Here is a 14130-nt window from a genome sequence, read left to right as displayed (position 1 = left end):
TATATATATATATAATTGATTATGAATGATCAATTATAAAAATATTTGTTTTTATTTTATCTTCTAGTGAAAGAATATATATTGAATAAGCAATTTCATTCGAACCCAAAATTCATGTTTATAAACAAGCCGAGCCAATGTTTCACCCTTTTAAATAAGTGAGGTTCAAAGCTCAAAATTTATAGTTCATTAAAGAAAATGAACTAAGTAGAACCAAAAACATTTATCCACAAACCATGCATGAGGCTGGTTTTCACATCTAGTGATTTAACCTATTGCATGACATTTGTGTATATACATTTACCATATTTTACAACTTTTCACTTTCTAAAACCCAATAATCTTTCAATTTCAACTTAGCTCTTCATATTTGTGCTAAATTATTGATTCTTGAAAAATTTTACAATAGCATTGTATACTATATCCTTGGCATTGAGAGCCATAATGTGATCAGCATGAGCATAATCCTTGATGTATTGAACATTTAGCTTATCTACGTCATGGGATTTTAATCGATCGATCAAATTATGAACATCGGCGACATCGGAGAGGGCGTCTTTGCCACCGTAGCTAAGGAAGAGAGGGAGGTCATGAGGGATATTAGAAAGGTTGTAGTAGGTTTGAGGGAATATATTTTGAGGATTCTTCATCATATTTTGTGGTTCCATATGGTTGTATTTTGCCAAAACCCCATATCTAACAACTGCATATAACAAAATTTACATTAGATGGGTTATTTCTTAGTCAATTATAAGATGAATATTTAAATTAGATGCATTATTAATTAGAATGATGTGAAAAATCTTACTTTGAGCTAAGTGCACCATGTTCTTTGTTGATGTTGGCTGAAGATTTTCATGTGACAATAATTGATCAACTGCTGAAGAATTGAGGCAGCAATTTGGACCTGAATAAGACAATTTATTTAATCATACATATATTATATACTCCAAAATTTTGTTCAATTAGATAAATGGGAATAGATCGAGTGATTTTGAAAAGATATCATTTTCGTGTTTTTGATAAATCTAAGTCAAATGAAAACTGAACAGCTAAAAATCTGAATTTTATTTTGACTCGAATTTATTAAAATCGAAATCTAACCGTCTGATCTAGTGCGCACAAAATCGAATATATATTGTCAATTAATCCATGAGTTAGGGATTACCAGTGATTGCACTCAACAGGTCTCTACAGTCTACCCCAGGGGAAGCACAAAATGTCCTTACATACCCTTTCACAAGTAACCTATTCAAATGAATTGTTCAAAGAGCATTAAATAATGTATAGAATTAAAATACTAGTGAATTTTGCAGCATCTTATGTTATATATTACAACTTCTATGTACTTACCCTTTAGGATTAAATTCTCCTACTCTGAGTATGGTCAAAGCCTGTTTGTCAATACAGAAAAATCTCCTTAATTAGAAGATTCTTATAAAATGTCAAAGTTAGTATTACTCGATATTTTAAATTTGGGTTAATAATCATAATTGTTGATACAACCTTATAATTTTAGTAGTTTCAACAACCATATCAAAATTGAGTAGATCACATTTTTTCGCGGGAATCTCTTATCGGAATAAATGTAATAGAACTATAACCGTGATTTAAAACATTCGGGTATTAATAAATTATCATCTTAATTGTGTACCTCACTAAGCAAGGATCTTGCAGCAATAACTCCAAGTGCTGTTTTCATGTGACTCAAAAATGCAACTGGGCTCAACAAGGCAGCAGATTTCACCTGATGCACCAACTGCCTCTCTGAAAATGATGTCAAAGCCATCAAAGTTCCCTGCCAAACATGGTCTTATGTTTTAGTATAATATTGCCAATGACCGACGATGCTTTCGGCCTTACACCACCAGACTAATATTTTGTCGGATATAAGAATATATAGGATGCATTACCAAAGAATGACCCACGTAATGGATCTTGTGGCCTGTTTGGTTGAACACAAAATCAAAAACAGCAGGAAGATCATATGTAACAAGATCATCCAAACACCAATTCCAAAACTCATCATTAGAGGGATGTAGAGAAGTGTGTCTGCGGCTATATCTGGTTCCTCTAGAATTAACAATCCACACATCAAACCCACTATCTGCTAGAATCATGGGTAGGTTTTGTTCTGGAGAGTTCATAAACCATATCATTCCATCCTGAAAAACCATGTCTTATAATATTCAGAAAACACTAAGAATTATAACATCATTAGTGTTGGGTTTATTCAAGTGTGAAGTCTCATATTGGATATGCGGGGAGGAGTGAAAAAGTTTATAAAAAGTAAAGGCCCATAGAACTAATGCCTTAAAGTTTTAGTTCAAAACGTGTGTGTTACTTGTGACTCTTATATGGAACTCCCCAGTATTGGAAGCTTCCCGATAACATTCTGGTCCAACAATCAGAGACATGTTCATTTGCACACTAATATTCATTTAGAATGTGTTTGTTAAGGATGCATGGTATGGTTTGTTTTATAAATAACATAAAATATCATATTGTAATAAAGGGATGAAAAATAAATAAAAGATAGAATTAATTTGATTTGTTATTGGAGATATTATAAAATTTGAAATATTCAAATGATACTAAGATGAATCCAAGCTCTTAAGCATGAGTGATATTAGAATCATATCATGGATAGATACAACATATGCAAACATATATATATATATATATATATATCTTTGGGTTAGATTATCCTATACAATGAGATCTATATTTTTTTATCAAATGAAACATTTTCTTTTTGAATGAAAAAATGAAACATCTGGTTCTAATTCTACTGAAGGTAGAATCAGATAGAACAACACATAATACTTTATAATTAAGTATTCATCTTTTTTCTACAAATATATTGTCAAAGGTTTCATTTTAGTATGTTACCATGAGGTTTAATAATTTTTGTGTGAGTATCAAAATTTTATTATATATTAATAAATTTAAAAATATTAAAAAATAATAATCACTTACCACCATTACTCCATGTTGTATTATTATCGGCTGTTTCTTAGTACCAATGCCTCCATTCTCACACCTACCTTCTGGAATCCTTTGGAGGCTAAGAATGAACCCATCTTTGGTTGTAACCTAAAAAGATATATTATATTTAGATTTAATTTATTTGACTTTCAATTTATATATAATTATTCTAACCACTAATTTGTTATTATAAATTTATAATTATGGTTATGTTGTGTTTATTAAAATTAAAAAATATATGATGAAATGTGAGATGCAATTACAATTAAAATTGGTTTGAGTTAATTCATCTGATTTCGATATTATTGATTAACTCATTTTTGTATGTATGTAAAGATCTTTATCATTATTATAATGGATTTAAAAAAAAGTTTGTATCGAGTAAAATATGTATTTATGCTTTAGTACATTAAAACTTGGGTTGTGAATAAAAGTCATGTAAGTGTTATTTTAAAAAGATTAGGTTCACAAAAGTTATGGAAAAAATTCTAATGCAACTTATGAATGGAGATCAGTTATCTCAAAAACACGTATCCAATCTTATTTCTAATCTCGTCTTATATGATGAAATGTTGACACACAATAAAAAATTGACATATTACTTTAACTATATTTTATACTATTCAAATATTTTTAATATGTGTTAAAATTCCATTAAACATAACAGAGTTGAGGACAAAATTTCGAAAATGAATTCACAACTTTTATATATATGTGTATGGAGGTCTTACTTCAAGCTCGTGACATTTGTAGCCATGACCAATGACCATAGAGGCACATAAACCTTCCGATAAAGGGTCAACAACAAGGTTTTTTCTACTAATGGAGCTACGACTTGAAGCATGTGATTGATGAGGAACATGTGCTAAGACTAAGAAACATAGCATAAATGCAACAAAACCCCACAAACCTAAGAGACCCATATTGGCTTTGATCTTTTAGGTTTGTATGGATAAGGAGTAAGGTGAATGGATTGAGGATGAGAGTGATTTCCCATTTCCCTTTATATATATAGTTGTTGAAAGTTGAAAGTTGAAAGTTAAACATAAAATGTAGGATTGAGAAAATAAGTTACAAGTTTTACTATATTTAATGCAAACCTAATTTTAACTTGTGGTTGAGGTGTGAAGTCAAAATAAATTTACTCAATTGAGAGATTAAATGGATAAACGTGTAAGACTAAAAGGAACCAATGTCATTATTAAAGTTGCCCTTCTCATTTTAGGGTAGTCATTCCTTAGTTTTGTTTAATGCAATTATATCAATTAAATATTATATTCTTAAAGTTTGAAATTTTAATAGAAACAAAGGAACATTTGTTTAATATTTTGTCAAATTATTAGTCAATTATAAGGTTAATAATTAAGTGTATCTTTTCTTCATTCGTCCAATCATAGACTACGATTTAAAATTTTCAAGTTTTTTAATTTGAGACTTACAATTTTCTACCAACTTTATGCGATGAAGATTGTTTATAATTAAATGTAAGGTTTGGGTGTGCATCTGCTATCCCACAAGTTGTATCATCAGTGGTCAATGGTTAGAAAAAGAGTTAATTATTAATTTTTAACTTAAATATATTTTTTCAATTAATTACACGCCGATGGTACATGCAGTGGCACAAAACTTATGAGATAACAGATATACTCCCTCCCTTTTTATTATGGATGGAAACGGGCGCGGACAAACGCGGGTATTGTTTTCCCGTGCTCAAACATGTAATATTTGCGGGTACCCATGCGGGTAGCGGGTATTTGCGTATAACTAACGGATTTTTATTTTTAATTATATATTTATATAATTTGTAATAGTCAATATGTAAAAATAATTGGTACATGAATAATATGATATTTATATGATAAATTTAAGATCATAGTCAAATAGGTGTAATTTATTATCTAATAATAAAGTATATGATATATCATTTTAAAATAATAATAAATATATATAAAATTTTAACTAAAAACTAAATATATAAATTTGCGGTACCCACGGTGCGGGTATCACAAAACCTGCTTTCACCCATAAGCTATTATTGCGGATACCCATTACGGGTATTTCCAGGGGTCGGGTTTTTTTGTCATCCCTACTTTTTATATTGTTCTATGATCAATTTCTCTATTCCAAAAAGAGAAAACCACTGCCAGTATAAAAAAAATTATATTGTTATTGTATTGTCTATTATTTATATGTAATAATTATTAACTTTTAAGTATAAGCAATATAAATGAATAATGTATTGAATATGTGTAAATATTACATTCTTCAAAAAAAAAAAAAAAACAAGGGGTATTTTATATCATCACTAATTATAAATTTTAAATGAAACTATCTTATCTATCAATTAATTCAATCAATGCTTTAACTTTTAAACCAATAATTCATTTTAAGAATCACCAATTTCCATCAAATTATATCATTCTTTTACATTGACGTTTCATTATAAAAAACTGTATGGGCATTTCAAAAGCTTAATTTTTTAAAAATAGAAAAGTGAGAATTCAAATCACTTATAAAAGATTAAATGACTTAAGTATATGTATTAAACAACTTTTATGAGTTAACTCCCTAATAAACTTGGATCAAAATATAATATTAATTCCTCAACTTTTTAATAGTATAATTTCAGTACTCATATTTTATTATGTGCAATTTTTATTCTCCAAATTTCTATTACTCAACTTTCATTGTATTTCTATCCAAAAGCTTTAACTATTTTTGCCTGTATGGTGAATCTTGATCCCAAATTTAATGTTCCTTCACTCGATATAGCTATTAACATAATAAATCTTCCACGACGTCCTCTTTTTTGGTTTCCCACATGTATCCTCACCTGGATACAATTATGTTCGAGCCGGAAACATCCACAAGTACGTGGAGTTAACTCTCCCAGCGGATATTTTTTATCCACGAGACTCGAATCCAAAACTTTACTTAAAGAAAATCAAACATGTATCAATTGAACTGACGCTTGTTCGTCCATTGGCATCCTCTTTGTCCATTAAACAAATCACATTACATTGGCATATTATAATTACTTGTTTTTATGGGTAAAGAAAATTTATCAAAAATTGACATAATAATACATTGGTAAAAGTTCTCGATTATCTGATTAATATAGTTGCAAAATTTGTATTCGAAATTATATATAAAGGGTTAATTAAATTTCTTTTTTTCCCAGTATTATAAAAGGACTACTCATCGCACGAGACTCTTTTTCGGAGATTTTTTTTTGTATAATGAGAGGAAAATATGAAAATCAAGAAAACTAAGGGATTTTATTGATAGAATTCCAACCAAAGTAGTCACCAAGAAACTAGTGAGTCTTGAACAACACATTGAGACTACATAGAGGGAGGAACATGACTCATGCCCCTGTCTTCTGAACCTTACTAACAAGAAGCTTTAAACCATATTTTGGGATTAACAGCATCTTATACACAGGGCAATGCTGATAATTTGGTGACGGATTAAAGGCGAAATTCGACAGAAGAAGGCTGAGTACTACCTTGATTTCAACCATGGACAGGTTTTGTCCTAAGCAAATTCGACTCCCGAGGCCAAACGGTATATAGCATTGAGGATACTTGCATGCTGCTGAAACACCACCAGCAAACCTTTCCGGCTTAAACTCCCAAGCATCCGGTCCCCAATTGTTAGGATCGCGGTGCAATGCGGGCAGGAACAACCACACGTTAATGCCTTTCGGCAGCATAAGTTCTCCTAACTTCATATCAGCTAAAAGTTCCCTTGCAGCTGTAACGCCAGGCCCATAAAGACGAAGACTCTCTTGAATCACCATTGTCAGCTGTACAAGAGCAATAAATTAAGGTTCAATAACTGAGAGAAACTATTATTTCAATTATTTGTCACTATTGTTTTCTTTTGGTGCATCATATGAACAAAACAAGACAAAAGACCGAAAATTTTACGGGCTGGAGCCGAATAGAGAACAAAGCAGAACATGTTGTCCGGTTCAATGCACCAAATGCTACCATGGAGTGTAATTATGATGAACAATAATTTAGATATAAGAATGCAATAGTGAAATGGTGTACTCACTACTTTCAACTTTCGAAGTTTGTCCATGTCGTTAACCCTGAGAGGCAATGTGTTACCAAAGGTCTCAACAATCTCAGCTCTAACGCGTTGTTGCCAATCAGGATGTAATGCGAGCAGCAGCAGCGTCCAAGATACAGCAAGAGCGCTGCTCTCGGAGCCTGCAAAGTAGATAGTTTTGCATATGTCGATAATCAATTGGTTCTTTTCATGCTTCCCGAGCTTGAAAGAACCTTTACCATTGCTATTTGCATTGGCGGCATTAGCTGCACCGTCTAGCAGTGTTTGTAACATGTCCTTTTGTTTCCCGTTTACGCCATTTTTATTTTCTACTTCGCGATCATGGATGACCTTTAATATCAGCTTCTCCACCTCTTTCTCTAACTTCCACATCTCTTTGTTTTCCTTGGTGGGAAGATACCTGATAATGTATCATATATCGTTATAATATAGAATTGATTTCTTTGTATAAATTTGTCGTAAAATGAGCAATGATTATATAACCTTAGGTTTAGAAATCCAAATAGAATACTTGGCTTTGCTAGGGTAGCTTGCATAGTTGCCAACTTTGTAAAAATTTCAATGCCTTGAGCATAAGAAGTTCCAAAACAAGTTTTTGAAATTATATCTGATGTGAGAACCTTCAGATCTTCTTCAATTACAATCTCTGCAATTCCATCCTCGTTTTCTGCTATTCGGCCCTCCCATTTTCGGACGATTTCCATCGCAGATTCTTCCATCAAATCTACCATATTCTACAAATTAAACAATACAACAACTCCATTAATAAAGTAGCCATTTTTTATGTACACATATATGTACATCAGTATATAAACATCTTCAAATAACTCATTCCAATGTTTGCCTATAAAAATAAAAAGAGTGTAATATCTATACATTGTCAGCGTAAAGATTTTATACACAGTCAATGATGAGTAAATATGGATAGTGGATGACACATTGACAGTATATAAAAGTCATTGTAATAGGAAATTTGATTCTCAAAAACAAATCCATGTCTAAATCATCTAATAATATTATCAACAATAAATGATCATACACAAACCTTAATTTTCGAAAGGAAAAATTCTGGACCGATAAGATTCCGTTGAAAGGACCATTGTAATCCATTCACCCTAAGGATGCCAGAACCCAACATTGGCTTCAATGTTTTGGTCAGATATGAAGGTCTTCCTAGATCCAAGGATGTATGCAAGTTCATATCTTTTATTATTTCCGGATTTTCCATATATAGATGCTGCTTGGTTCCGGTGGAGTACATGTATACTGGACCTGATTATCATATATTCATAAACCTTTAATCGAATGAAAAAAAGTTGAAATTGAGTTGTTTTGGAGAATCTCAAAAAGGTTTCTACCAAAATCACTTTCGAGAATCACTTTTTTTCAATCCTAAACAAACGAGCAGTGTGTCACGAAACAGTACACCACTGTCAGGAGCTTAGAACAAGGAGATTGGTGATGAGAATCTCAAAACTTAGAAGAATCACAATTTTGAGTACTTAAACAACAAGCTTTTTAAATTATTATTATAGATGTATAATAAGTCTAATAACGATATAATTCATGATATAATATTGATTGTCACAACAAGAATCACTTAATATATCAAAGTTGACATACCATAGTCTTGCTTCCATGCATGAAAATATGGGAAGATGGAATAAAACCATTTGTCGAAAGCATTAGCAGACTCAGGAGGTTCATGATGAATCCGCTGCATCTCGGAAACGTTGCCGAAGGGGAATGAAGGCTTTGGTCCATTGATACCTTGCTTCTGTAGTACGGATCGAATCCTCCGAGGCCTCAACCATAGTTTCTGACATACTATTATCACAGTACATAGCATTATTAGCAGTGCTGAATAACATATCTCTTTCACCATTCTCTCTGGATGAAACTGCCATTTTCCTTCAGCTTCCATCTCCACAATTCTGTTCCTCACTTGGGTTATCCTCCTTCGATCTTTTATATCAGTAAACCAAGCTATTTTACCTGGTTATGCAAGAGAAAATGATCAAGTTCCGTTGTTATCTTTATGCTTTGTGTAAAGTTATAGTATATTAATCATCAATTGTATATTAATCATGAAAGTTAATGTGTATATTAATCATCAATTGTATATTAATCATGAACCTATGAGCTATAGTATATACTACTACTCGGAGATTTTCATCTATGGGCTAAATTGCGGAGTAAATAAAAGATTCGGAATCTTAAGGCATTATTACTATGGATTCATTTACTTCTACATTCTATAACTCTTCTACTTCTATACAATGTACGACTTCTTCATACTTCGAATATCCAACATTCTCTTACATTTCGTTAATTAATCATAAAATGATGAGTTTAATATTTACGGATGATAAAGCTTTTTTTACACTGTTAGTACATGTTCATTGTTCATGTGTGTTACTTTTTATTTATTTAAGGGTGATAATGTAAAAAACTTTTACATTATTGGTACAAAGATTATTTTCTCTTATAAAATTATTTTTAATTAAAGATAATATTAATATAAAAATAAAAGCATTTAATACCCTGCATCTAAAACACATTTAATATTATTTTTTTAAAGTAAATAGGAGAGTTATTAAGAAATTTATTAAAATGACAGATGCCATTTTATTATTATAAAAGTGAATGCAAACGTTTAGCAGATAAGGTGAAAGAATTATACTTCAATTCTATATATTATTATAGTTTATTATACAAAATACTAATAATTGCTTTATTAAGAATAAAAGATTAATTCATGATAGAAACAGGGTAGGTGGAGCAAAGGCTAAAAGAAGAAAAAAATCAATGCATTGATTTACAATTTCGGTATATCATCCATCATTCAATCATCGTTAATTCTTAAATAAAAGAAATAAACATAAATAATGAATGATTTATTAATCATGTGAAATTTTTACCAACCATGAATATATATTAAACTCAAGAAGGAAAAAAAACATGCATTCATATGTCCAAAGAATGTTTTTATAGTAACTCCTATATTATTAGACATTGAAGAAAAAAAGGAATATGTTTTTTAATGATTTGCCTAACAATCAATCAATAAAAAACAAGTGGTTGGTGAAGCAAAGGCTAAAGATGTGAGTTAAAAAATTAATAGTAATATTAATATTTTTTTTGTAATTTTTTAATCCAATATTAAAAAATGGAGGTTAGTTTTTGAAGAATACAACTTTGCTCTTTAAAAATCCTAGCTAGCTTCTAAACAAGGATTACTTTTAGCTTATTTTAGGAATGCAAAATTTGAATATCCTTTTTTGGATGCTTATTTAGATTAAACCCATGTTTTAAATTATAATTGTAGTTACTACAATTGTGATTATTGTCGTCCTTGCGATGTGGATTATAATATGAATTATTTTGTGAGTAAAAAAATATTTTTGATATCAATACAGTCTAATGCATTGCAACCTAACGTAACTCAAATGTAGTATGATGTGGTTAAGGTACGACTCGTTGTAGTCGCACATGTAATTTGGTATCACACCACAAATCAGTTATGACAATTACTGTAACTACAATATTACAGTCACATCATGCAATATGGTCCATAATTTGAAACACTAGATTAACATGTTGGGTAACACATACTTATATAAGTGCCCATGAGGTCCTTTATTATTCTCTTTGATGCATTTAGATGGATGAACTCGTTGAAACATAGGTAGAAAAGAATATTCTAGAGGTGAACAGGACACAACTGCTTATTAAGTTTGGCCCCATCATGGGTCAGGTCTAGTCTGTCCAGGATCGGGTTCGAATTCAAAAATTAAATTCGGTCAATTGTGTATAGAGTAATCACATCTTTTTTCGAAAGTGTCATTGATTTTCTAATATTTTTCTTCATATATACACATGATTAACAATATATATACATATTTTATTTCATATATCAAATTAGATATCCATAATAATGGCTAATATTGAAAAAACTTTATCTGAAAGTAAAGGGGTGTACATTATGTTTAATCGAGTCTAGGTTTAGGTTTAAAGCCTGACTCGGTCGACATTTGGTATCATGTTAGCTTCGGATCTAGGGTCAGATTCAAGTTTAAAAAATGACCCAACTGACATGTAGAGTATGACAAGGGACAAGTCTTACCCGACTCATACTGATCCCTATTATGAAGTGCGGTTTATTGAAGGTGTTCTTAGAGATGAGGGAGGAAACAAAAATGCACTTATAGTGCAACTATAATTCCTAAACATTCTAAAAATTCATAATATTAAAAGAATCTAAAACATTCTGCTTTATGATTAAACAATTAATTTAATAACTGTACACTGAAACTAAAAGTCGAATTTGAAATATTAACTATACTGATGTGCTTGGCTCAATAACCTTTGTCAAACCAGGCTGATTGAATCACATCATGCACCCAGCATATCTTATACCACAAGAATTTATTTTTTGTTTTTCGTGTATAACCAAGGGTATCCCCTCATCGGCTCATCCTATAGGTAAAGAACTAATCTCTCTCGCGATGCATGGTTGTCCCTCCCAACAATTGTCGGTATGAGAAATCGAACCTTTGACCTAGTACGATACAGGGGATCCAGTAGGGCCTTACACAACTAGACCAAAAAGTTAATTTTAGTTGAAATTTATCCAGTACTAAACATTAGGCTAAAATTAATTGAGATAGCTGCTACAGATTACTCTTTTACTTAATCTGTTTAGTAAGATCATACATGAGGAAGTGAAAAATGGGAGTTAAGTATGTGAAACATCCACAGCATCAAAATCAGAAGCACAAAAATAAATCAAGTGTGAATAAGTGTAGATGACATGCCATAATTCCTTAAGCTGAAAACATTCATTTAAAATCTAGCAATACACACAAATATTCTCTATATAGTGTGGAAGGTGATCAAGGTTTTAAATTGCACTTTGCAACTCGAATTATTTCATGGTCTCTACAATCGCACCGGACTGCAATTGTTGCAGCATTGGCCGCATTACTCGATAATTGCAGTAAGTAACTAAAGACTATATGTACTTTTCTAGAAAGAGCAACCATGTTTTTTTTTGTTTGTGTTTGAATCATGTATAAAGTTGTTTGTTTAGGAGGGTGTTTTATCCTCATCTGTCTTTGTATTCTAATTTCTCAAGAGAAATACAAAATGTGTTCCTGCATCCTATAAAAAGAAATAAGCAAACAAGTTTTTGGTTCCTAAATCATACAACTAAGACAACCAAAATTTCATTTCCGAATCGACCACCGCGATGTTAAATGAGACAAACAGACATGCAATGCTGGGACACTTTTTATGGAATATGCAGAATACTATGGCTCACAAATTTGCATAGTTTGGGATGGTTTCTACTTCTAAGTTTTAATTGCTTTCACTTAGATGAACAATAGGCACAATTTAAATATGCATAATGTATTTTTCTAATATCAAATTAAAAGTTGCAATCTTTTTAGAAACTAGAATTAACATTACATTGAAACTTTCCTCTCACATTATTAACATTGCTCTATGAACTGTGATAGTCAGTCCCCTTAGAGTTTATTTGCGAGTTGAGTTTCAGAGGGGATGAAGGGAAAGAGGAGGCTTTAGAGTCATCTCGTAATGTATTTCACAGCTCCGGAGTCTTCCATTTCCCTTCCCCTCCAAAATCCAACTTGCAAACAGACTATTAGCAGATCATTAAATGTTTGAAAAGTATGCTTCTTTATTGTTAATTTCTTTGTCACAGTTTCACAAATTGAATAAGCAAGCATTCCAGAGAAAAGGGGTGGCTGAGATAAGTAACATTACATTTTCACCACAGAAATTATACACAAGGTTAAGAAAAGGGGTAATGAGATAATGCTATGTGCATATGACTTAAGAGTAAACAATGTATCATAAATTGCTAATACTAGTGGATTATAGCCATCAAATATGATTCGATTTTCATGATTTTGAATAATCGAAGCCATATAAGATTGCTTCAAATCCTGGAAACAGTCTATTTGCTTATAAGGATCCTCCCTAGACCCCACTAGGTGGGACACTCGTACACTCAACTACCTTTTTTTTTTTAATTATTGGAGCAACCATGTGCATTCAAACATGAAGGAGCAAGTAATGTTACTAGTATAATAAGAGTGTAATATACATGTGTGTAAAATTTTATGCATAGACACTATGTATATTTTTGTTGTTTAAGAGAGTCAACAATAACTAAATATCAATAATAGATCTTATATTTTTTTGTTCTATCAAGGGTATCCTTCACCTCTTGGGTAAAGAACTAATCCCTTTGGGTTCGTGATCGCTCCCACGAATCGAATAATCGACCTTGGAGATCCAGTGGGGACCAACGCCTTGTTAGTAATGATAGATCTTATATTGTTAGTGCGTAATAATTATAATAATGATAATAATAACAAAAACAATATTCAATACACAAATTTAGTCCCTGGAAAATGAAAAAAACTCATTTCAACCCCAAAATTTTTATTTCAATTGTTCAAAATAGTAATTTTGAGGTCAAAGTTTAGGGACTCAGTAGTGTCCCAATTTGCCACTAAGGACAATTTTGATTGGAATTCGATGTTGTTACCCTTAACACAAATTGAAGACATGTTATACCCAAATGAACATGTACTCATAAAATGAAACACATATGATATAAAAACATAAAGGAAACGAATTTTTTAATAAATAAATAAATAAAAATAAATGGGTAAGTTATAAATGTTGAGATGAAGAGAAAAATAAGAATACCTTAGAGGCAATGGAGGACATGCAAAAGAAGATTGAAGTAGAGGAAGAAGGTGGAAAGGGTGAAGTGACAAGAACTAATAGAACAAAAACTGAGTTTAACTCAAGTCATTTTTAGGATGGTCCCACACCTAAAGGGTCATAATATTTAAATGCAACTATATGAGGAAATGAAATATAATCTGAATTTGAAATATATATCTTTACTCGAGGAGAATATTAAATTGAAAGAGGTAATTATTGAAATTGTTTAGGATATCTTTTCAACATCTCTCTTATCTTATTTTATTAACCAGAATCAAAGAATTAGTAGATCGGTTT

The 14130-nt window shown here is 31.2% G+C and overlaps 2 protein-coding genes across 2 annotated transcripts; both read right to left on the bottom strand.

Moving 5' to 3' along the window:
* On the bottom strand, nucleotides 82–3967 carry LOC109335315 (triacylglycerol lipase 2-like). Its single transcript, XM_019571447.1, has 8 exons — nucleotides 3720–3967; nucleotides 2980–3096; nucleotides 1914–2165; nucleotides 1655–1798; nucleotides 1354–1394; nucleotides 1169–1248; nucleotides 809–907; nucleotides 82–703 (listed from the first exon to the last, which is right to left on the bottom strand). The coding sequence occupies exons 1-8, from the start codon at nucleotides 3909–3911 to the stop codon at nucleotides 381–383; spliced, it is 1248 nt and encodes a 415-aa protein (XP_019426992.1). The 5' UTR covers nucleotides 3912–3967; the 3' UTR covers nucleotides 82–380.
* On the bottom strand, nucleotides 6254–13896 carry LOC109336435 (cytochrome P450 714A1-like). Its single transcript, XM_019573030.1, has 6 exons — nucleotides 13813–13896; nucleotides 8692–9063; nucleotides 8114–8340; nucleotides 7552–7802; nucleotides 7051–7468; nucleotides 6254–6796 (listed from the first exon to the last, which is right to left on the bottom strand). Exons 2-6 carry the CDS (start codon nucleotides 8990–8992, stop codon nucleotides 6356–6358), a joined length of 1638 nt encoding a protein of 545 aa, XP_019428575.1. The 5' UTR covers nucleotides 8993–9063; nucleotides 13813–13896; the 3' UTR covers nucleotides 6254–6355.

This window comes from Lupinus angustifolius, chromosome LG20 (assembly GCF_001865875.1).
Source record: "Lupinus angustifolius cultivar Tanjil chromosome LG20, LupAngTanjil_v1.0, whole genome shotgun sequence".
Lineage (NCBI taxonomy): Eukaryota > Viridiplantae > Streptophyta > Magnoliopsida > Fabales > Fabaceae > Lupinus > Lupinus angustifolius.
The sequence above is the reverse complement of the archived record's forward strand: the minus strand, read 5'-3'. Positions and strand labels throughout refer to the sequence as shown.